Source organism: Erpetoichthys calabaricus, chromosome 1 (assembly GCF_900747795.2).
Source record: "Erpetoichthys calabaricus chromosome 1, fErpCal1.3, whole genome shotgun sequence".
NCBI classification, from domain to species: Eukaryota; Metazoa; Chordata; class Cladistia; order Polypteriformes; family Polypteridae; genus Erpetoichthys; species Erpetoichthys calabaricus.
In genome coordinates, this window is record NC_041394.2 from 227,686,952 (window position 1) to 227,709,357 (window position 22,406).

Below are 22,406 nucleotides of genomic sequence, written 5' to 3' on the forward strand. Positions count from 1 at the left end.
TAGATTACTGGATTGCATCACTCTGTACTGGCTTTTTCTTTGAAAGTCTGACAGAAACTTCTAAGTGGTAGTATATTTAATATGTTGACAGAAAGCACACAAAATAGAAGATAAAAAACATTTTATCACTGACAATGTGAATCATCAGGCCACTTTTTAGCACCTTAACCTGTTAAAGTTTGGGTTTAAATACTGTAAAAATGCCATTGTGGTTTTTTACACTATGTATTAAAGAAGTTACAAACACTGAGTAATATTACAAAATACAAAACTTACAAAATTAAAAAAAGAGGTTATATTTTTATCAAAAGGCTAGATGAAAAAATAGTTTACTTGAATTAGTAATTAGTAATGCAAATTCAAGCAAAATGAAACCTTTTATTACATCTTGCCTGAAGAAGGGGCCTGAGCTTGCATATTGTAATCTTTTTAATTAGCCAATAAAAGGTGTAATTTTAATAAGTTAATGGTACAGTATTTATTTATATTACTATCTCATGTATAGTGCATTCTGTAAGGTTTTTGTGCACTAATTGCTGTAGCGTGCTCATTTTCCATCCAAAGAAATTGCGATTTTTTTTTTTTTTTTTTTTTTTAGCATGCCACTGAAAAGTATGGCGCCCATGTTCTGAATTTATTGCTGTTTTTCTGAACCTCAGTTATAGCAGATCAACAATGTGTAATTTAAAAATCCACTAGAAAAAATACAAATGAATTAAAGGTGTTCAAAGAACCTTGTGTTATAGTCAGATGTATAAATATACATCCATCAAAAATGAAGTCAGGTGGCTTTTCTAAATTTGATGAGCAAAAAGTAGCTCATCAAAAAGGTAAAATATTCTAATGGCAGTACAGTATAATATTATATGTACATTTTTCCAAGTTGTGAAGAATAAATTAATTCACACTCCATGTTCTACAAATACAATGCAGATGGAGCTGGCCAATGGAATTTTTAGAGATAAAAGGGAGAGCTTCAAGAACTGGAAAGATTAAACCTTTTATAGTGTACCAAAGAGGAGGGCCAGCAGTTGTTTACATCTCTGAGTTTCTTCTCCATTTTTCATTGTGTTTTTGAATTTATTTTGCTAGCTCCTTGTTTGGATTAATTTTAGGATTAGATGTGATCTGGCATCTGAATAGCAGATAGGTATTAGGTTAACTTTCCCGGCATGGTAAGTGAATTGGCATATCAATATGGCCAGGTGTGAGAATGTGAAATTGCTCTATGTGTCCTGGTATGCCAGCTAGGGGTTAGTTTCAATGTCGTACTTAAAAGTGCTAGGAAAGACTCTTGTTTACAGTAATTCTACAACAAGAATTACAGGTGAAAAAGGAATGAATGAATCAAATTTGAAACGTGAATCTGGTATGGAAGCAAGCAAACTTTATGAGAATGAAGGAAAGATGAAGATGGAGGCTGAACATAGAAAAGGTTTGAAAGATGTAAGTGCATGGCCAAATGACAACAGGAGTAACAGTGTTGAAGAAAACTAATTTGCATATTCCATTCCAAGTTGGTATGAAAGGAAGCATGAAGTCAAAGCACAACCTTTTTTTTTTTTTTTTTTTTTAAGTGCATGAGAAAGAGGATGAGTGCTTATTTAGTAAATATAGGCTTAAATATTAGTAAAGTAGATCTTTGGATAAATTACCCAAGTTCTGTGATTTAGGGGAACTTTGTTGTATGCAGAAAGGAGTAAAGCCTACGCTGGTAGCTAGAGTAAAATGTGAATTGAAAAATTTACTAAAACAGTCTTCCATTTCGACGTGCAAAGAAATATCTATGGTATTCAAGTTGTGGAGAGGTTTGCATGTCACATGGAATGATAATCGATAAAGATGCAAAGATAGATATTATGAGGTAAGAAACGACACAGGATGTAAATATTTTGACAAGGAAAAACATGGATTGATGTGGAGGTAATAAATTCATGAAGGAGATAAAGACTGAAGCGGTTTGGCAATTTGGAATGAAAGGTGTAGAATGACTGGGTGAAGGAGATCAAAAATAAGTAGAATGTAGAATGTTTATTTTACCTCTAAGGATACCCATGACAAAACAAAGGGAAGAGAAGGATGGGTGTTTTTTGTTTTAGTAGAGATGTTAAGACAGGGAGAGCTAGATACATTGACAACACATAGATCAAAATATTGGCTCCTCTCTGCCAAAAAATATTCACAATGTTAAGCACTTCAAAGTTCTTACCAATTATAAATCCTAACAGCTTGTAAGGAAGAAAGCAAGAAGCTATAAATGCGATCCATAATCCTATGTAGAGCTTCTGTGTTATTTCTGGTTGGACCCACATGAATAAGCTGGGAAGACAGAGGGAAAAGAAAACCATTTGTTTAAACGGCAAAATTAGACTGTGCAAATAATAAAATCTCTGCAACCAAAAAATAAAGACTTACTTTTTAATCTTTTCCAAAACATCTGCCATCTTGCCAAAGAGATTCTGAATGCAAGAATGTTAGATTGAATAAATAACAGATACATAAAAAGAAAAATAAATCTACTGTACTTCAAACCAAAAACTGATAATCATTAAAAAAGATTATTTAAAGATTATAATTCTCTTAACTAGAGCCTAACCAATTTAAATGTCTGTCAAGTGCATGTGCTCTTTTTAAATGAAGTTTTAATTTAGGCATCCTATATTGTTTTCTTGATTGTATGGACTTCCATTAATTAAAACTGCACCTGTCAGTATAAACTGTGGAAACTTATTAATCAGTACACTGAATGTAAGGTGAATGAAAAATATGTTTTGATGCATTACGATGTATGTATTAACATATCTAAAATAAATTAATATAAGCACTTAGTGCTTAAATACAATTGTTAAAAATAGAGAGGGAGTGTGTAAGTTAGAGCAAGTTAAGCAAATTTCCTGATATGGCATCAAACCAACACTCAATCAAACAGAGCCAATACAGAATCACTACTCAACAGGCATAATTTGATATGTGGCAGAAAAACTCAAGCAGACATGATGAAAATGTGCAAACCCCTCACAGACAACAAATGATTGTGGGATTCAAACATAGGATACTGCTGAATCTGTGCAAGGACAGGATTGTAACAAAGCTACTTGAAGCAAAGTACAACTAACGACAGTATTTTTGTCAAAATATGCAAAATGTTCAAAATATTAAAAAGACTTCCATATTTCTGATGGATTATAATGCTTCATTTGTACGGTAATCCATATTATATTGATTGCCAAATAAATTAATGATATTAGTTAATTTTACTTTATTATTTTATCATTTGTTGATGAATTGTAAGGCACAACAAAACAAAGCTTAATAGTTTTATTAGAACAAACAGCAGCATTAAAGCATCCATTGCTTTTCCTGCAAGTACATATTTTGTAAATGTACACAAAACTATAATCTCAAAAAGAAATAATAATGTATTTTATTTATATTACACCTTTCTTCTAACCTCTTAACATATATTCAAAAGGTTAAAACAGGAATACAAGCACAGAAAAGGGTCAATACATAACACAGGTTAGAAACCAATATGAAAGCATTGCACAGCAAATGAAGCAAATGTAGGGAACAAAGTTCTGGATTAGAAAAAGAATCAACAAATGGAAAAAAAATGTAAAATGCTGTAAGACAATCAAAAAACATAATTGATGATAACTATCATAAACACTTTGACAGAGAGAGCAAGCTGAGAGAAAGGTTTAGAATGTGACTATAACTTAAATCCCTTCCTGAACAGATATGTTTAGGCTGCAGAACAATGAATTCAGTCAAAGTTCACCTGCCAGTTGGGTCTTGCAGTAATTAATGTATGATGTGATGAAAGAATTGACATGGGGTTAGAGAAGCAATTTTCAAATCAGCCAGCAAATGACCTGTGTTAAGGGATATATACTGTTGAGACAGTCAGGTGTATGGACATGAAGACAGGATTTGATAAGTGTGGTTAGTACGGGATCCACCATATATGCAGTGGGGCTCATTTTAGTATGAAGGTCATTAAGAATTAAGCTTTAAGAACTTTGGTAAAAGAGCTGGATGGAATGGCAGGATAGGGTGAAACAGAGTCAACTAGCGACAGTTGAATTAGTTAAGATGTTTAACTTTATAATGAAAAAAGTGAAGATTTCTCCCTTTCTAGTAATCCATCCAAACATTTTCCAACCCCACTTATCCTGAACAGGGTCGCAGAGAAGCTGGAGCTTATCCCAGCAAGCATTGGGCACAAGGCAGTAAAAATCCCTTGGCAAATTAACAGGACAGCATTCTACACATTAAATACTTGTACAGAACCTTTCCCATGCTTAAAGCACTTGATACGTACTCAAAAGGATACAACAGGAATGAAAACACAGAAAACAATAACACAAATATTACTGGACACAAGCAGATATCAATAATAGGTAAATACATTAAAGATTGCTTCTTATTCTAATTCAGAACTCTAACAAATATACAAAATAAGAAAACCATGAACAAGTAACACATTGTGTTTACGCTTACATGTAACATCACAAATGTGAAAGATAATAACACCGTAAGAATTATTGTCTAGGAAAGAGAATTGACAATGGAGCAACTCACAGGAAGAAGTATCTTATTAAATACAGAAAAGAAATCCTTGATTATCATGGTCACTTTCAAAAACTATGCCTTGATATATTACATCCATGTAAATGGAAATTATATACTGTATGGAATGTAAAAAGATCTAAAAGCTACAAGACAATGCTAATCACTGTACCATCACTGAAGTATTTACCTACTAGATAGACAGATAGATAGATAGATTCTTGTTTACACATATTTGAATTAGAGACATTACCAAACACTACACAAATAATTAGTAAAGACCACCTGTGCTTTTTGTGCAACATCAAGAACAAGTTGAAATTTTTCTGACACTGTAAGATCTTCTTTTGGAGGTTCCTAGAAAAAAGAAAAAAAAAGTTCTAATTATAGAAAGTAACAAAAATCACATTTGTTCTAGGTTAGAAATTGTCCATATTGATTTAAGCAATATACTCAGGAAATATAAATATTATAACATATACTATAATAATGTAGTATTTGGCAGGAAAAAAAGTGTTTATAATAAAACGTGTTAGCCATTATGAATGTAGAGGAAAGCCAAGCAAAATGACACCTTTTATTGGCTAACTAAAAAGATTACAATATGCAAGCTTTCGAGGCAACTCAGGCCCCTTCTTCAGGCATGATGTAATTACATCAGGCAAAGACCTACATCTTGCCTGAAGAAGGGGCCTGAGTTGTCTCGAAAGCTTGCATATTGTAATCTTTTTAATAAAACTTGTGAATACTCAGCTGTTTGACTACATGCTATGTCAGATTAGCATTAGCTGGTAGGTGTGAATTATGGAATAGTTTGACAGTATAAGGGCAGATCCTTTATAGTTTCATTTTTGCTTTGTGATGGTAGGGTTTACTTTTTTTTGACCACAGTTTGGCAATGTTTCACAAAAAACCACAGTGTCCAATGAAGTGATTACTAAAAATATATACTGCTTTAAAAGTGAATTGGTTCCAAATTACTTTGTATACAGTCATGTGATTTTTACAGTAAAAACAAGCAGCTCCGCATCTTTGATAAATGCTGTATTAATGCATAAACCTATAGAACAATTTCCATTAATCAATTATTGTTGTTTTTATATCTTAATTCAAGACAGATATGAAAGAAGTAAATAAACAAGTGGAAAAACTGAAAATAATAATTCAGCATATAATACTCACTAAAGGAACAGTCAAACAAAGCTGTTCAGATACTAATACTGTATTTTAAAGAATTAGGCGATACTGAATCAAAAACTTGAACACAGCATACAACTCATAATATATGCCAGTGATGATCAACAGGTTAAATATTAAAACAAGGGTTAATGGCTTGCACATCACTTAAAATGATTTCTTTGTTAAGCATGGAAGCTACCTACCACAGGTTCTGAGACTTCAGGCACAATGCTCCACTGTATTCTCCAACCCCTGCAGAATAAAAAAAAAGAAGTATAACATGCAAAAATATGTTTAGCTGATCATATATTAAGTAAGTTAAAACCTCTTCATGGTAAACTATTTGCAAGTTAAGAAATGCCTGTCTTTTTTCTTGTTTATCCACTACACGATTATGTTCTAAAATACTCTGTTCTCTGAATCATTAAAACCAAACAAAAACAGATCAAAAAAGATCAATCAGCAGCTCTCACAGGATACTGTATCTCTTGAACAGAGCTAAAACAAAATTAAACTGGATTCTTTTCTACCTAAGAAGAAGAATCGTATTATCTTATTGTAACCGTCATTTAAAAAATGAACATTAGTTCATTACTCAAATTGATTAAGTGATCATAACCAAATGAACACAGTGTTCAACTGTCATGTCTTATTGGTGTCTCATGTTTTGTTTATATTTACACACATGCATGTACATGAGGCAAACAAATAATTTTATACCATATACACTGCATGTCCAAATCTCACAGAATAACTTTAAATAAAATGGTATTTGCATTTATCCTACAAAATGGTGACTAGGATCAGAATTCCTTTCAACTTATTTATTATTGTAATACTTTTCTTCCCTCGGTTCCAAAGGTTGTCATAGCCGGGGGTTGGGGGGGTAGGGGGGTGGACAAGCTCCCACCATCGACAAATGCTCCCGTGTTGGTGTGCATCTCATATAGCCTCTGACAACTAAGACCAGCTCCTGGCCTTCACGTGTGGCTTAGTTTCTAAGCCCAGCAGAACTGTTTCTACTAACAGGAGAAGGGGTGATGGCATGTTAGTGACACCAAAACCAGTTGCTTTGGGCAGATAGCGGTACTCCCAAACTGATGAGCCCTCATTTAGGAGAAGAAAAAATGATTTTAAACATCTGCTGTATTGTGGCTATACCCAGTCATGGGAAAGTCTTCGGGAGTTAGCCTGGAGTAGGAGTCCCAAAGGCAGTTGGATGTCAATATCGAACCTTTTTCCAGCAACTCCTATAGTCAAGCTGGCTCCAAATGTAATGTTTTGCATTCCTTTGGATCTAGTCGGCACGGCCGAAAGGTGGAACCTTTATTGTCTGGGCAGCACAAGGCGCTCATATACTGTTGCCCAGGCCTGTACCCTGGAGAGGTCACTGCAGTCTCACCTCACGGTGCGAGCACAACACAGAATACAGCAGTTACAGTTTGTAAGTCCCTGCTGAACTCGTGTAGAGCTGGATGCCAGTAAGGTGTTGACCCGCCACGGTCTGCCTGCTTCAGTGGGTGCCTGAAGCTCAGAGTTTTGCTAAACAATCAGGTAGTTATCCATGCACCAAGAAAAAATCACTGGAGAAAGTTTAAGACCCCAGTTTTTGGTATCTCAAGCTGGAACGTGCAAACAATGCGCACTGGACTGACTTGAAAGAATTTGAAGATGCTAGAAAGACCGCAGCAAATGAGCTGTAAATCCTGCATGTTGACATAGTAGCCCTGCAGGAAACAAGACTACCAGACAGTGGATCTCTGGAGAAAAACATTATACCTTCGTCTGGCAGAGGAAATGTGTTGAGGAAACCAGGGAAAAAGTTCTGCTGTCAGGAACACCCTGCTCTGCATGATTGAACCACCATTGGGTGGCACAGAAAGAGTTCTCACCCTATTCCTCCTCGCATCAGCAGGTATTGTAAACCTTGTGTGCACCTATGTACCAACCCTAAATGCCACTTCTGAAGTCAAAGACCAGTTCTATGAACACCTAGATAGCGTCATTAACAGAATCCCAATGTCAGAGCACATTTACCTCTTGGGAGATTTTAATGCTAGGGTGGGTGCAGATCGAGAATCCTGTCCAAGCATGTTAGGTCATCATGGCACAGAAAAAATGAATGAGAATGGCCAGAGGTTACTTGAGTTCTGCTGTCATCACAGTCTTTGTGTAACAAATACTTATTTTCAGAACACAGCATGTCGTAAAACTTCCTGGAGACACCCAAGGTCAAAGCACTGGCAACAGATGGATTTGGTCATCACCAGACATGATTTTCTAAACAGTGCATACAATACCAGAGATACCAGAACTTACCACATTGCAGACTGTGATACTGACCACTGCCTGATTGTCTCAAAGGTAAAGCTCAAACCAAAGAAATTCTATAATTCCAAAAAGAAATGTCAACCAAAATTTAACATCAGCAAGACCACGTACACAGGAAAAATATACAAGGAATTCATAGAGAGGCTTGAAAAGTCTCTGGCTAGTGACCATCATCAGCGCACAGAAGCAAGATGAAATTCCCTCAGAAACACCATCTACAGTGTTGCCATCATGACTTATGATAAGAAAGAGCACCAAGAGCGCCACTTTATGAGATCCTGTGCCTCTGCTGGAGGGAAGGCAAGGTACTAATAGGACATGCCTAATGCCAAGACAGTCACCCTGTATAAAAATAAGGGTGATCGCAGTGACTGTAACAGTTACCTGGGCATCTCCAGGCTAAATATTATATGCAAGGTCTTCGCCCGTGTGGTTCTAACTTGATTTCAATTCCTTGCTGATTGCATTTATCCAGAATCACAGTGTGGCTTTAGGACTGAAAGATCCACAGTCGACATGATCTTCTCTATATGTCAGGTCCAAGAGAAATGCCAAGAACAAGGCAAACCACTACACATTGCATTTATTAATCTTACCAAAGCTTTTGACCTCGTGAGTAGGACAGGTATGTTTTAGCTGCTAAAGGAAATCGGCTGCTCCCCCAAGTTGCTTAGTATTAAAATCTCCTTTCACGAAGATACACATGGTGTGGTCAGCTACGATGGGGATATTTCTTACCCCTTCCTGATTAAGAGTGGTGTGAAACAAGGATGTGTCCTTGCACTGACTCTGTTTGGCATCAGGTGCACCCTGATGAATTTCCTGCAGCACTTCCTGGTGTGGTGGAGGTGCTGCAGTCCATGGCTCCAGAATGATCTGGGCACCCCCTGGTGGTGACCATGAGCCTCAACAGGGTTGATCTTCCAAGCTCCATTCCCGTGGCCCCTAAGCAATTCAGGGGGGCTGCACTCTTGCATCCCGGAAAACATTCTCCAGGGTCCCAGCCATCCGCCAGAATGCCTGCAGGGAGTTTGGGCTGGCTATTAGCATTAAGACGACCAATTGTCATGGTCCAGGACGTCCTTGCTCAAACTTCGATTAGCATTGATGGCACAGTGCTTAAAATCACTGACCACTTTACTAACCTGGGTTCCATCAACAGCAGCAACCATCACTTGATAGCGAAATTGACAGGTGGATTGCCAGAGCTGCCAGTGTCATGGCCAAACTGAACAAGGGAGTATGGACTAACAATTGGCAGACCTTGAACACCAAACTGAAAGTATATCAGGCATGTTTCATCAGCACCTTGCTGTATGGCAGCAAATCCGAGACGACTTATGCCAGGCAGGAATATCGTCTACAGAGAGTTTCCACCTTCGCTGCCTATGACGCATCCTCAGCATCACATAGCAAGATAAAGTTACCAACACCGCCGTACTGGAGCAAGCCGACTCACTGAGCATGCATCTTTTTCTTAGCCTGAGATGGCTGCACTGACTGGGACACGTACATCAAATGCCAAATGGTCGCATTCCCAAGGATGTCATGTATGGCGATCTGGCCAAAGGACATCTCCCAGTGAGCCGCTCACGACTGTGGTATAAGGATGTCTGCAAGCATGACCTAAAACTTACAGGCATCGATCCAGAGAATTGGAGGCAAAGAAAGATGCAATCAGCAGCTAGAGAACAGAAGGCAATGCAGGAGGCAAAAACAACAAACTCAGGCTCCAGTTTCAAAATCCAACCTCATATGCAGTACCTGTGGAAGGGACTTCCATGCCAGGATCAGATTGCTGAACCACTCCAGTTGTTACACTCAACAGCACTAAGAGAGACTGACTATGGCGCAACCATCATCTTCTGAGATGGATGCCTACTACTAACACTTTCATCCCTCGCACTGAGCTTCACACAAGCTTAACATTGGTGAAAGTCTGACAGTACAAGGCTGGTAGATTTCTTGCTGGTTGGGAATTTCACCAATATTAACTGACCAAAGGGCTTCTAAAATCTTCCACTGCAACAACTTATGATGAAAAATGAACAAAAAACCCAGAGCTATTATGGAGTTAAGTTTTGTGTCACAACCAAACAAAACTGCATACTTAACGGATATGGGTGTAATGTTAGTTTACTATCAGCAGAATCTGTCCAGGGTTTGTTCCTGCCTTGTACCCTAGGCTAGCTTCAGCACTCCCTTGTGATGCTGGTCTGGATTAAGTGGGTTGGAGAATGACATGGCATGTTAGCAGAATCCTAAAGGTGTGAATGATTTTTTTTTACGTTTTTACAATTTAAAATTTTCTATTTTTTGATCACTTATGCTGAGCAAATTTACGCTCTGATTAATAATAATAATAGATTTTATTTATACAAGGCGCCTTTTCAGAGAACTCAAGGACACCGAACAAACAAACAATAAATAAATAAATAAAAGACACAATTATAAACAACTTAAAACATCAGAAAATCTAAAAATTAAAACCAAACAAAACCACTATAATCAGAAAGAAAAAGAAAAAGCCATTTTAAACAGATGCGTTTTAAGTTTGCATTTGAAAAATGAATATGATTTGATGTTTCAGAGCTCCGCAGGTAATGAATTCCAGAGCTTGGGAGCAGAACGGCTGAAAGCTCTGCACCCCATGGTGGTTAGATGGGCGGGAGGGACAGTCAGATGGGTGGAGGAAGAGGATCTAAGGTTACGGGATGGAATGGCAACATGAAGGTCAGACAGATATGGAGGGGAAAGGTTATGGATGGCCTTAAATGTTAATAGCAGAATCTTAAAATCAGTACGAAACTTGATCAGGAGCCAGTGAAGCTGCTGCAAGACCGGAGTAATATGGTGAATAGATGGGGTTCGAGTGATGATACGTGCTGCAGAATTCTGGACTAACTGAAGTTTATGAAGAGATTTATTAGGGAGACCAAAGAGGACTGAATGAATTGCAGTAGTCCAGCCAAGAAGTGACAAGACTATGAACAAGAATGGCAGTGGTATGAGGAGTGAGGGAGGGGCGAATGCGATTAGTATTACGTAGGTGGAAGTAAGCAGACCGGGTGATGTTATTAATGTGACATTGGAAAGATAGAGTACTGTTGAGGATGACACCCAGACTCTTGACCTGAGATGATGGGGAAACAACAGAGTTATCAATAATAAGAGAAAGATTATTGGTTTTGATAATGATGATAATGAACATAACGATGATTTTGAACCAATGAGGAGAATCTCAGTTTTGTCACTGTTTAAGAAAATTTGAAGAAAACCAGGATTTAATTTCAGAAATGCAGTCAATAAGCAAGGGTGGTGGAAAAGAGGAGGTGGGTTTACCAGCAAGGTAGAGCTGGGTGTCATCAGCATAACAGTGAAAATTAATGTTATATTTGCGAAAAATACTGCCATGGGGAAGAAGGTAAATAATAAAAAGAAGAGGCCCCAGGACAGAGCCCTGGGGTACACCAGAAGTAACAGCGGTGGGTCGGGATGTGAAGGTTTTAAGCTGTATGAACTGAGTGTGGCCTGAGAGGTAGGATCTAAACCAATCAAGTGGAGTGTGAGTAATGCCAATCAAAGATAATCTATTAAGGAGAGTGGTATGACAAATAGTATCAAAGGCCGCACTCAGATCAAGGAGGATGAGAATAGTAATTAGACCAGAGTCAGCAGCCATAAGGAGGTCATTGGTAATTTTAACAAGTGCCGTTTCTGTACTATGAAGAGGGCGAAAACCAGACTGGAACTTTTCATATAGATTATTGTGAGATACGTGGCTATGAAGTCGGATAGCTACTATTTTTCTAGAATTTTGGAGATAAAGGGCAAGTTAGAAATGGGCCGAAAATTACTGAAATTAGTAGGATCAGCACCAGGTTTTTTTTTTAGTATTGGGGTTATAGCAGCAGTTTTGAAAGATGAGGGAATAATACCAGTAGTAAGAGAAGAGTGAATGATGGCAGAAATGAGAGGGACTAGAGAGGGGAGGCTGGGGATTGGTGGCTTTCATCCTTTCTCTTTGTTTGCCCAGAAGTAGGTCATGGGTCAATTTGTGACGATGTTGTAAGTGAATTTTAAGGTTTGTGGGGTTTTTACTCTTAATGTCTACAGCAAACAATTTATCCTGCTCCTAGACAATGTGCTTACAATTGACACTTTCGATGTTAGGGGTGGCCAAGCACAAGAACAGCAAGAAAAGAATGAGCAGAGAACAAGAACAGGCAATATTTTGACGTGAAAAATATTTTAAAACATTATTCTGCCACCAAATCATTTTAACAATATTAGGTAATTTGAGATGTGAAAGAAAAACTACAAAAAATTAAAAAATAAACAAAAGATAAACAAAAATCACATTAGCAGGTTTGTTTTTCACCACTTTGCTGACTCACTCTTCACTTTTGTCAAGGTACCAATAAACTTGACCTGAAGTTCATTAGCGACACTATCAACTGGGGTTGTATCGCTTCAATGTCAAATGACCTTTTTAAAGTGTAATTGAATAATCAATAACAATATGCTGCTTACATATGTAGACCTGGAAAATCTCTCTATCAGTGTGGTTTTATTTTCAAAAAGATTTTATCCTGTGCAACATGACAGGTGAATTGTTGCCAACAAAACACAGACATTTAAGAAATAAAGTGATTTTCTGTCCATAGGGTAAAGGTTTTGTTAACCAGCATATTTCAACTTCAAGTGTTTGAATTATGCTTTGACATACAAGAATTGCAAAGAAATCCAGAAGCTCATTATAACAGACATCAGACCTCATGTGCAGTTTGCAAGTTGGCTTAGTGTGCATTGCTATGAATATACTTTATGTTGGGCTCAGTCATAATTGCAGGTAATATACTGTGACTTATGAGCAGACTGAAATTTTTTATGGAATTGTCTAAATCTAATTCTTCTATCATAAGTCACAGAGATCAGTGAAAAACTGCTTTGAATTTTGCCCAGCACTTGTAAGATGCAAGCACATTCAGAGGTTGCATCACAATTTACCAGTTCAGCAAAATCGTCACCTTACGCTTAACTAACACTATTCTGAAGAATTGTCACTATAATCACACAGTAAACTGTTTTCTCCTTCACATGCCTTATGCACCTGTATTCATCTTGCCCTGTCACCATAAATGCCTTGCTAACACCTGCTCTTATTCACTAGCGGCTGTTCACTGGATGACTATATGCTTGCGGCTGGAGGTGTAAGACTGACCACATAGATAATGGAAAATGAGTTTGTCAGTTGGAACATTTATTTGAAAAACAAATATGATATATTTATTAATATATTTTGATGCTGCAGCCCAGTTTATCACAAGTGCAAATCCTGTTTTGACGAAATACAAAAAAAAATTAGATATTATTATTTTATTTCAGTTAGTCTTTTCAGCTATGTCAATAGCTTCGTTTAATTTTAGTTCATTTTCCGTAAATAACATCAATAGTTTTCATTAATGATTATAACCTTCGGCAGTTACATATAATATACACTCTTAGTATTTACTGATTTTCTTTGATATGTCATAATTACATTCTTACATATCAAAACAGAATAGTATTAAAAAATAATTGTGACTTGACAGAATTTGAAATTGAGATTTTAAAAAACGTCTGACTACTCAATTTAAGAATATGAGACATCAGCAATTCAACAATGAATTGGAGATATCTATTATCATCTGTCTTTGCCAATATATGCAACTGATGGATTTTACCTAATGAATACAATGGAGCTTTCAGTTTGGGACACTTATTTTGTAATTTTCAGACAAGTTATTTTTTCTTCCTTTTTTTCCATTTTTCCATTGATGATTTTCACATCATTTCTCACAGATGGGTAACATTTACATTTCAGTATATTATAAACTGTTTACTCTCATTTTGCATGAAACCTTCAGATGCCACTACAAACTACATGGGGTGACATATAAAAAATATCATTTTTAGATGGAGTATTACTCTAAGAACAGATTTAAGAAAAGTAACCAGTTACCTTGAGATGAGATAGTTCAGCGATAACCTCAAAATGGCTAAAAACAGGAACATTGGAATGGCCCATCCATGCCAGGCTGCATTCATATATATCTGAAATTTGAAAATTGGAAATGAATGAATGAATATTTTAGCAATTCAAAAGTTAAACATAAACAGAATTATTATTTAACCATAATAAAATTCCTGACAGTTTATTGCTATGAAACAATGTCTATATCTTAGTATTTACTAAAACCACCTTTTCCAATTAAGGGTACACATTCAGAAAGAAGGTGACATTTTATACTGACAACATAAAAACGCATATGTTCATGTTTTAGGTGAGCTATTTAAAACACTGTTTTGACTTTTCTTCCATTACTGTGTCTTAAAAACAAAAAGAATTCACCAAGCACATGGGAAGATGTGAAACTTATACAACAGCTTTAATGGAGCATGGTGCCTTGTAAGCAACCTAGGAGAAAACATAAAACTTAGCCATTCAATGAAATAAAAGTGGTCCATGTAATGCAATGCTGACAATAAATATTTTCAGTGAAAGATTTCAGAATGCTTAATACTGCACATGCAACCATTTGGGCATAATATTGATTGTTTCATTTTTAAACAGGGAGTGACCAGTATAAAAAGCTAACACGGACCAAAACGAGTATTGTATATCAAAACAAAGCATTTACTTATTGTGACTGTCAGCTTTAAGGAGAAACTTATTTTAACTGGGAGAGGAGGCAGACTGATGAAGAAGGTTACAAGTTTTTAGGTTTCCTTCTCCTAAAAAAATTCTATTGCTTCTTATATAACTTTCTCAACAGCTAACCAAACCAACTAACAAAGCTGCTGTGTAAAGCTTCAGAAACTAAAGATAGAAGATAGATAGATAGATAGATACTTTATTAATCCCGATGGGAAATTCACATTCTTCAGCAGCAGCATACTGATACAATAAATAATATTAAAGAATGATAATAATACAGGTGAAAAAAACAGACAATAACTATGTATAATGTTAAATATTAACGTTTACCCCCCCTGGTGGAATTAAAGAGTCGCATAGTTTGGGGGAGGAACGATCTCCTCAATCTGTCTGTGGAGCAGGACAGTGACAGCAGTCTGTCGCTGAAGCTGCTCTTCTGTCTGGAGATGACATTATTTAGTGGATGCATTGGATTCTCCATAATTGATAAGAGCCTGCTGAGCGCCCTTCGCTCTGCCACAGATGTTAAACTGTCCAGCTCCATGCCAACAATAGAGCCTGCCTTCCTCACCAGTTTGTCCAGGCGTGAGGCGTCTTTCCTCTTAATGCTGCCTCCCCAGCACACCACTGCGTAGAAGAGGGCGCTCGCCACAACTGTTTGATAGAACATCTGCAGCATCTTATTGCAGATGTTGAAGGAAGCCAGCCTTCTAAGGAAGTATAACCGGCTTTGTCCTTTCTTGCACAGCGCATCAGTATTGGCAGTCCAGTCTAATTTATCATCCAGCTGCACTCCCAGATATTTATAGGTCTGCACCATCTGCACACAGTCACCTTTGATGATCACTGGGTCTATGAGGGGTCTGGGCCTCCTAAAATCCACCACCAGCTCCTTGGTTTTGCTGGTGTTCAGGTGTAGGTGGTTTGAGTCGGACCATTTAACAAAGTCATTGATTAGGTCCCTATACTCCTCCTCCAGCCCATTCCTGATACAGCCCACGATAGCAGTGTCATCAGCGAACTTTTGCACATGGCAGGACTCCGAGTTGTATTGGAAGTCCGATGTATATAGGCTGAACAGGACCGGAGAAAGTACAGTCCCTTGTGGCGCTCCTGTGTTGCTGACCACAATGTCAGACGTGCAGTTCCCAAGACGCACATACTGAGGTCTGTCTTTAAGATAGTCCACGATCCATGCCACTAGGTATGAATCTAATCCCATCTCTGTCAGCTTGTCCCTAAGGAGCAGAGGTTGGATTGTGTTGAAGGCGCTAGAGAAGTCTAGAAACATAATTCTTACAGCACCACTGCCTCTGTCCACGTGAGAGAGGGATCGGTGTAGCATATAGATGATGGCATCTTCCGCTCCCACCTTCTCCTGATATGCAAACTGCAGAGGGTCAAGGGTGTGTTGAACCTGTGGCCTAAGGTGGTGAAGCAGCAGCCTCTCCATGGTCTTCATCACATGTGATGTCAGAGCAACAGGCCGAAAGTCATTCAGCTCACTAGGACGTGATACCTTTGGGACTGGGGTGATACAAGATGTTTTCCAAAGCCTCGGGACTCTCCCCTGTTCCAGGCTCAGGTTGAAGATGCGCTGTAGAGGACCCCCTAGCTCTGATGCACAGACCTTCAGCAGTCGTGGCGATACTCCATCTGGACCCGCTGCTTTGCTGGCACGAAGTCTCCTCAGCTCTCTGCTCACTTGCGCTGTTGTTATTATGGGTGGGGATGTTTTTCCTATGCTGGTATCAGCAGAAGGATGTGTGGAGGGTGCAGTACTCCGAGGTGAGAGTGAGAGTGGGTTAGGGTGGTCAAACCTGTTAAAAAAGTTGTTCATTTGGTTTGCTCTCTTCACGTCTCTCTCAATGGAGGTACCCCGCTTCGAGCTGCAGCCAGTGATGATCTTCATCCCATCCCACACTTCCTTCATGCTGTTATTCTGCAACTTCTGCTCCAGCTTTCTCCTGTACTGCTCCTTCGCCGCCCTGAGTTGGACTCGGAGTTCCTTCTGCACGCGCTTGAGCTCATGCTGATCACCGTCTTTAAAAGCCCTTTTCTTCTGATTCAAAAGGCCCTTGATGTCACTTGTAATCCATGGCTTGTTGTTAGCATAGCAGCGTACTGTTCTTACTGGAACTACAATGTCCATACAGAAGTTGATGTAGTCAGTAGTGCAGTCAACAACTTCCTCAATGTTCTCATTATGAGATCCCTGCAGGATATCCCAGTCTGTAGTTCCAAAAAGTTCTCTCAGAGTATTCTCAGCCTCCGGGGTCCACTTCCTGAATGATCGTGTGGTTACAGGTAGGACTCTAACTTTTGGTTTATAGTGAGGCTGAAGCTGAACCAGGTTATGATCTCCTTTCCCAAGCGCAGGCAGCGGGGTGGCGCTGTATGCGTCTTTAACGTTTGCATACAGTAAATCAATAGTCTTATTTCCCCGGGTGTTACAGTCCACATACTGGGAGAATGCAGGCAATGTTTTGTCCAGCGTCACATGGTTAAAGTCTCCAGCGATTAGCACAAGCGCCTCAGGGTGCTGCGTTTGTAACTTAGCAACAGCGGAATGGATGATGTCACTCGCTGACTCCACGTCTGCCCGGGGAGGAATATATACAATAACAACAATGACGTGTCCAAACTCTCTGGGCAAATAGTAGGGACGTAAACTTACGGCCAACAGTTCGATATCCCTGCAGCAAGTGGAGATTTTGACGTTAACATGTCCAGAGTGACACCACCGTGTATTAACATAGAGAGCGAGTCCTCCTCCTTTGTGCTTACCACAGGTACTTGCATCTCTGTCCGCTCTAACTGTGCTAAACCCGGATAGCTCCACGTTGGCATCTGGGATGGTGTTATTTAGCCACGTTTCGCAGAAACACAACAAACTGCATTCTCTGTAGGTCCTTACATTTTTTACCAGCGCAGCCAGTTCGTCGATCTTATTTGAGATTGAGTTTACATTCCCCAGAATCACAGAAGGCACCGAAGGCTTGAAACGCCACTTTCTCGCAAGCCGCTTCTTTTTTAGCTTAGTGCCGGCTCTGCTGCCACGATACCGCCTTCTTACCTCGTCGGGTAAATATGGAACCACACCGGCACTGGCATTTGTTCTCAGCGCCCGAAGTTGAGTACTTGAATAGGCGAGTCTCGGCGTGTTAAAATCCATGCCCACGTTGTAAAAGTAAGTGTGTCCAGGGAAGGAATCCACATAAAATAAAGTGGTAGGAGTGATCAATAAATAAAAATAGAAAAATAAAAGTAGAAAAGTACACATACATATACAGTCATACACGGAGCTGCTGAAAAAGGCTGCCACTCACGGCGGCGCCGTGTGTGTAACTTAATGTCTTTATTGAATTTCTTATTATAAAGTAGCTAATACAAATTACATATTTTAACATTCCATTCTCTAATACAATTGGAAAAAATATAAACAAATCCTCTAAAATGTACTCTACTGAAAAACATTTCCATTATATTTTAATATACAATGATGAATTTTCCAAGGGGAAGGTCCATAACTACGTATTATGGTTGTCAAACTTAATACGCTAATTCATGTAATTCATTTTCAAAAGGTATAAGGAGTTATTTTTCCTTAATTGCATAGTTTGACAACTCAAAGGTTTTTAAACAGGGGGCCCGGGCCATGGCAAGTCTACCATTATTAAAAATAAATCAATTCCAATTAAAAAAATTGACTTTTAATTTCTAAGTTTTTAAATAATCAAAAATGTAACTGAAAATGTTCTTAACTTGACACATAAAAGTAGTCTTACATTAACCTCAACCCGTGTGGAACACAAACAGCTGTCAGGTGGTATGCAAAGAAACCAAAAAACAGGTAAAAAGTGTGACTTAAAAGGATTTTTGGTTAGACAGTGGCTGAACATATGTCCTCCTGCTCAGCTGTGGTTCAATTCAGTGCTCCTGCTATGAGACTCCACTCCTCTCTTGCCCACCCTCATTCTCGTATTCTGACTTCCACTGCTCACAAGGGGATCCTCCAATATTTTGACTTACAATTTTGGTGAACTCGTTTTCTGTACCATCATTTTTACATCAGTTGTAGAAATTGGCACACTAAGGCAGGACAATATACAATGGAGAACAAAGATTAATTTTAACAATTTTTAATTGTTAAAAAGTTTAGTGTTATTAGTATGATTCAACTCCAGAAAGATTCTGCTTCAGGCAGCGTAGACATTGTCTGGTAACCTTCATGCCTCGCTTTAAAAAATAAACACAGGAGAAGCAGAACTGTGTTTAAGGCTATTAAAACTGGAACCAGACATTGACAATAATGACCCTAGAAAACATAAGATATGAATGACCCTATAAAATATAAAAATGCACAATCTTCACAATTAACTCTGAGTTATTTTCCTCTTTTTTGATATGGTGTTATACAGTATGTAACTCGAGTTAGTTTTTTGCTCTTTTTACCTGGATTCATATGTAACTGTACAATCTTTGTAAATTAAAAATTGGGGAATGTTAGGTGTTCTAATTTTGATTCCTTATCAAATGCTACTGTTCTTATATTAAAACATAATTAATTAAAAAAGCATGAGAAAAATTAAAAGATACAACAACACAAAATACCACTTGTAATTACCTGTTAAAATCCCCAAATGTAAAATTCAGTTGTGTCTAATAAGAGTTCAGTACTTAAGAATTGAAGACTGGAAGAAAATGGGGGTACTTCAAAACATTTAAATTCCTAGAGATGCAAAACCAAGAAATTAGGCTGAAAATCCCAGGCCTAGAGATATTGTATGACATTTATTCACATATGTGTTAAGAGGCTGCTATACTTAAGCATTTAATTTGATTAATAGGTCTACTAGCGATGTATCCGCACGTGCTCCTAATCTCTCTCTCTTTCTATTATAGAAAATCATGCACTGTGATTAATGTTAGAAGTAACAGAGATCCAAGATCAGGGTTTCCTTTGCAGGCATTTGCTTTATATTAGTGGGGGGCCCTGACCAGATGGTAGAACATTTCAAAGGTCCTTGACTTACACGTTGGGAACCTCTGATCTAATCTAAACCAATAACATTTGTTGAAAAAGACAAATTTTTTGATGGTAGCTTTTGACTTAAAACTCCCACAACTGGCTCAAAGGACAAAACTGTAAACACTTGTAAACTCTGTGCAGGCAAATTTAAATAACATAGAAGTACAGTACAACTTAAGAGCAAAACATTCATGATGTTGCTGTTGAAAGCTCTAATGTTAGACAGAAACATCTGTAGCAGAATGCAGTCTATGCATGTACAACTTGACGTATGTCCATGAATGAAATAAAATGTAAAGCATTAACCTACCATTATTTATTGCAAACTGGATCACATCAGACTTCAGAACTCAGATTTCATTCAGCAAAGTCCGACAATTCTTATACATTACCTTCACATGGAACAATTGTGTCACATGTCAAGGATTTATACGAAAGTCAGTTTGAGGTGCTAAGATGTTATACAGCAATTGACTTACTAGACATTGCTGAACTACCTTGGTTTAAACATACAATTAATTGAGAAAAATCAAACCATATTTTGCAATTAATTGCAATTAAAAATTGTTATCATCTGGCAGCCCTAACAACTACACATTGTCGCAAATAGTCAGGGCTACGTATGAAAAAGAGTGTATAGTCTTATTACTATAATATAACAGCCCTAGACACCAATAAAATAAACTTCTAAATCATCATTCTTAACAAAGAAAGTGCCAAATTAAAAGTCTCTTTCAAGGAGTGTATAGTTGAGAGAGAAGAGGAGGCTACTCAATAGTGATGAAATGAAAGCAAAATCTACTAGAAAATGCTAAGCTATATAGTATGTATATAACACAAGATAATAATAGATAATCAGCAGTGAATAGAATATAGATTTGTTATAGTCCTTTCCAAAGTTGGAGAAAAATTACAAAAAACTTATTTTCCAAAACCACATGTAAAATTAATGGAAATGAGTGTATTTTATTTAACTAGTACTTATGTCCCAAAATTGACCCGACTTACTTCTTTGGTTCACTTTTATTTGGCATAATTTACAAAAACACATTTAATTGATAATTTAATTGATATTTACTAAACTCTAAAGGATTGTTATCAATTTTACTATTAATCAGTTGTTAAGCTTTATTTTTCTAAGACTCTGTTTCCGATTCTTTTCCCAGACTCTCCCTGTTAATATGAGGACTACATTATCTAACCCTCTAAGGTCTAAACTATTTACCACCATTTTTCAGTGTTTTTGAACTCTGGCTGTTGCGTGAAATTGGTCTTTTACCCCAAGTACTATATATAATTTTTCTTACATTATAATTTATCTAAAAAAGTGGTATAAATAGCCAAAAACTGGACAAATGCCTTTTAAATTTTCAGTTCTCCATTGGAAAAAAAATACTGCAAAGACATGCCTTTCATCATGTTTTTCAATATGACCCCAAATTTTCCACTCAGAACACAATGAAGTATATACATTTATTTATCTATTCAGAAATGATTTACATGTGCCACTCTTCAAAACAGTTCCTGTACAGAATAAGACAAAGTGGCATCTTATACTCCTTGCATTTCCATACAGCTTCCTGCTTGAAGCTCAAGCATTTCATTCTCACATATCTGACCCTTGTGCTGTGACCAACGAAGATTGAAACTGCAGAGTGAGCCTGAGTGAGAGAAATCTGCAGAGACACTCGACATTATTGAGCTGCTAAGCTGCCTGATAGTGTGTAAATGCAAACAAAATGTAATCGGTTTTTACTTATCTTCATATAGATCCAAATCCTTCTGAAACAGCAATTATTCATTCAATGCCAAACTATCTAGTTGGGACAAACTGTCAGCATCACTGTCAAACAACACTTCTGGTTCTGTGGTGAATGAATTTGGACGTGCACTATTTCAGTAACAATGCTTACCTGACCAGTCACCGTGTAAATGAATGATGATCCATTTACCCTTGGTAATTCACACTCATTTATTGATGATTCACCTACTTTATAGTAATTCATGCCTTTTTTCTGATCTCTAAAACATGAAGACTAATCAGAAAATGAGGTAGGTCTATATTCATGCTAATTTTACACAACAACTCTGTGATAGGGAGTACCTCTGACTTTTGCTCTTCTATGTTAAGGCCTGAATGGTCTAGGAGGACAATTTAGGGATTGATTAGTTCCACGGTTTTCAAACTGTGGTATGCGTACCACTGGTGGTACTTCAAGTCATGCCAAGTGGTACTCGTGTGGTCCTTTATTTTCCACGAATCGATGTTGCTAAAATGTCAATATGTTGCATATAATCATATATAGTATAAGTATACTACTGTAAATGCGTGGAAGACTCCAAGCCGGCTTTTATTAGGCACTTTAACGTCATAATTATAGTCATTATAGTGATTATAGTGACTTTTTCTTCAAAACAATTTTTTTAAAAGGAAATCTATATAAAAAAACTACTTCAGAACTACAAACCTAACCTTTCCAAACAAGACTGTGTGTCTCTAGACATTTTTTCCCATTCCCTTTGCACTTTCGAAGTTCCTGATGAGGCACTTCAAGAGTTACAGTTCAGCGTTTTTGGTGCATTTGACCATTT

At 37.5% G+C, this 22,406-nt stretch overlaps 1 protein-coding gene across 4 annotated transcripts in view; it reads right to left on the reverse strand.

Annotated features, from left to right (window-relative positions):
• The window catches only part of LOC114659567 (GRAM domain-containing protein 4-like), a 369,958-nt gene that overhangs the window by 60,231 nt on the left and 287,321 nt on the right, over positions 1 to 22,406 (reverse strand). For all 4 annotated transcript variants that reach the window (XM_051935142.1, XM_051935146.1, XM_028812132.2 and 1 more), the window contains 5 exons: positions 14,087 to 14,178; positions 5,955 to 6,003; positions 4,858 to 4,929; positions 2,416 to 2,459; positions 2,210 to 2,319 (listed from right to left, as the gene is read on the reverse strand). In XM_051935142.1, the coding sequence (XP_051791102.1) occupies positions 2,210 to 2,319; positions 2,416 to 2,459; positions 4,858 to 4,929; positions 5,955 to 6,003; positions 14,087 to 14,178 (367 nt within the window). The remainder of the gene's footprint in view (positions 1 to 2,209; positions 2,320 to 2,415; positions 2,460 to 4,857; positions 4,930 to 5,954; positions 6,004 to 14,086; positions 14,179 to 22,406) is intronic.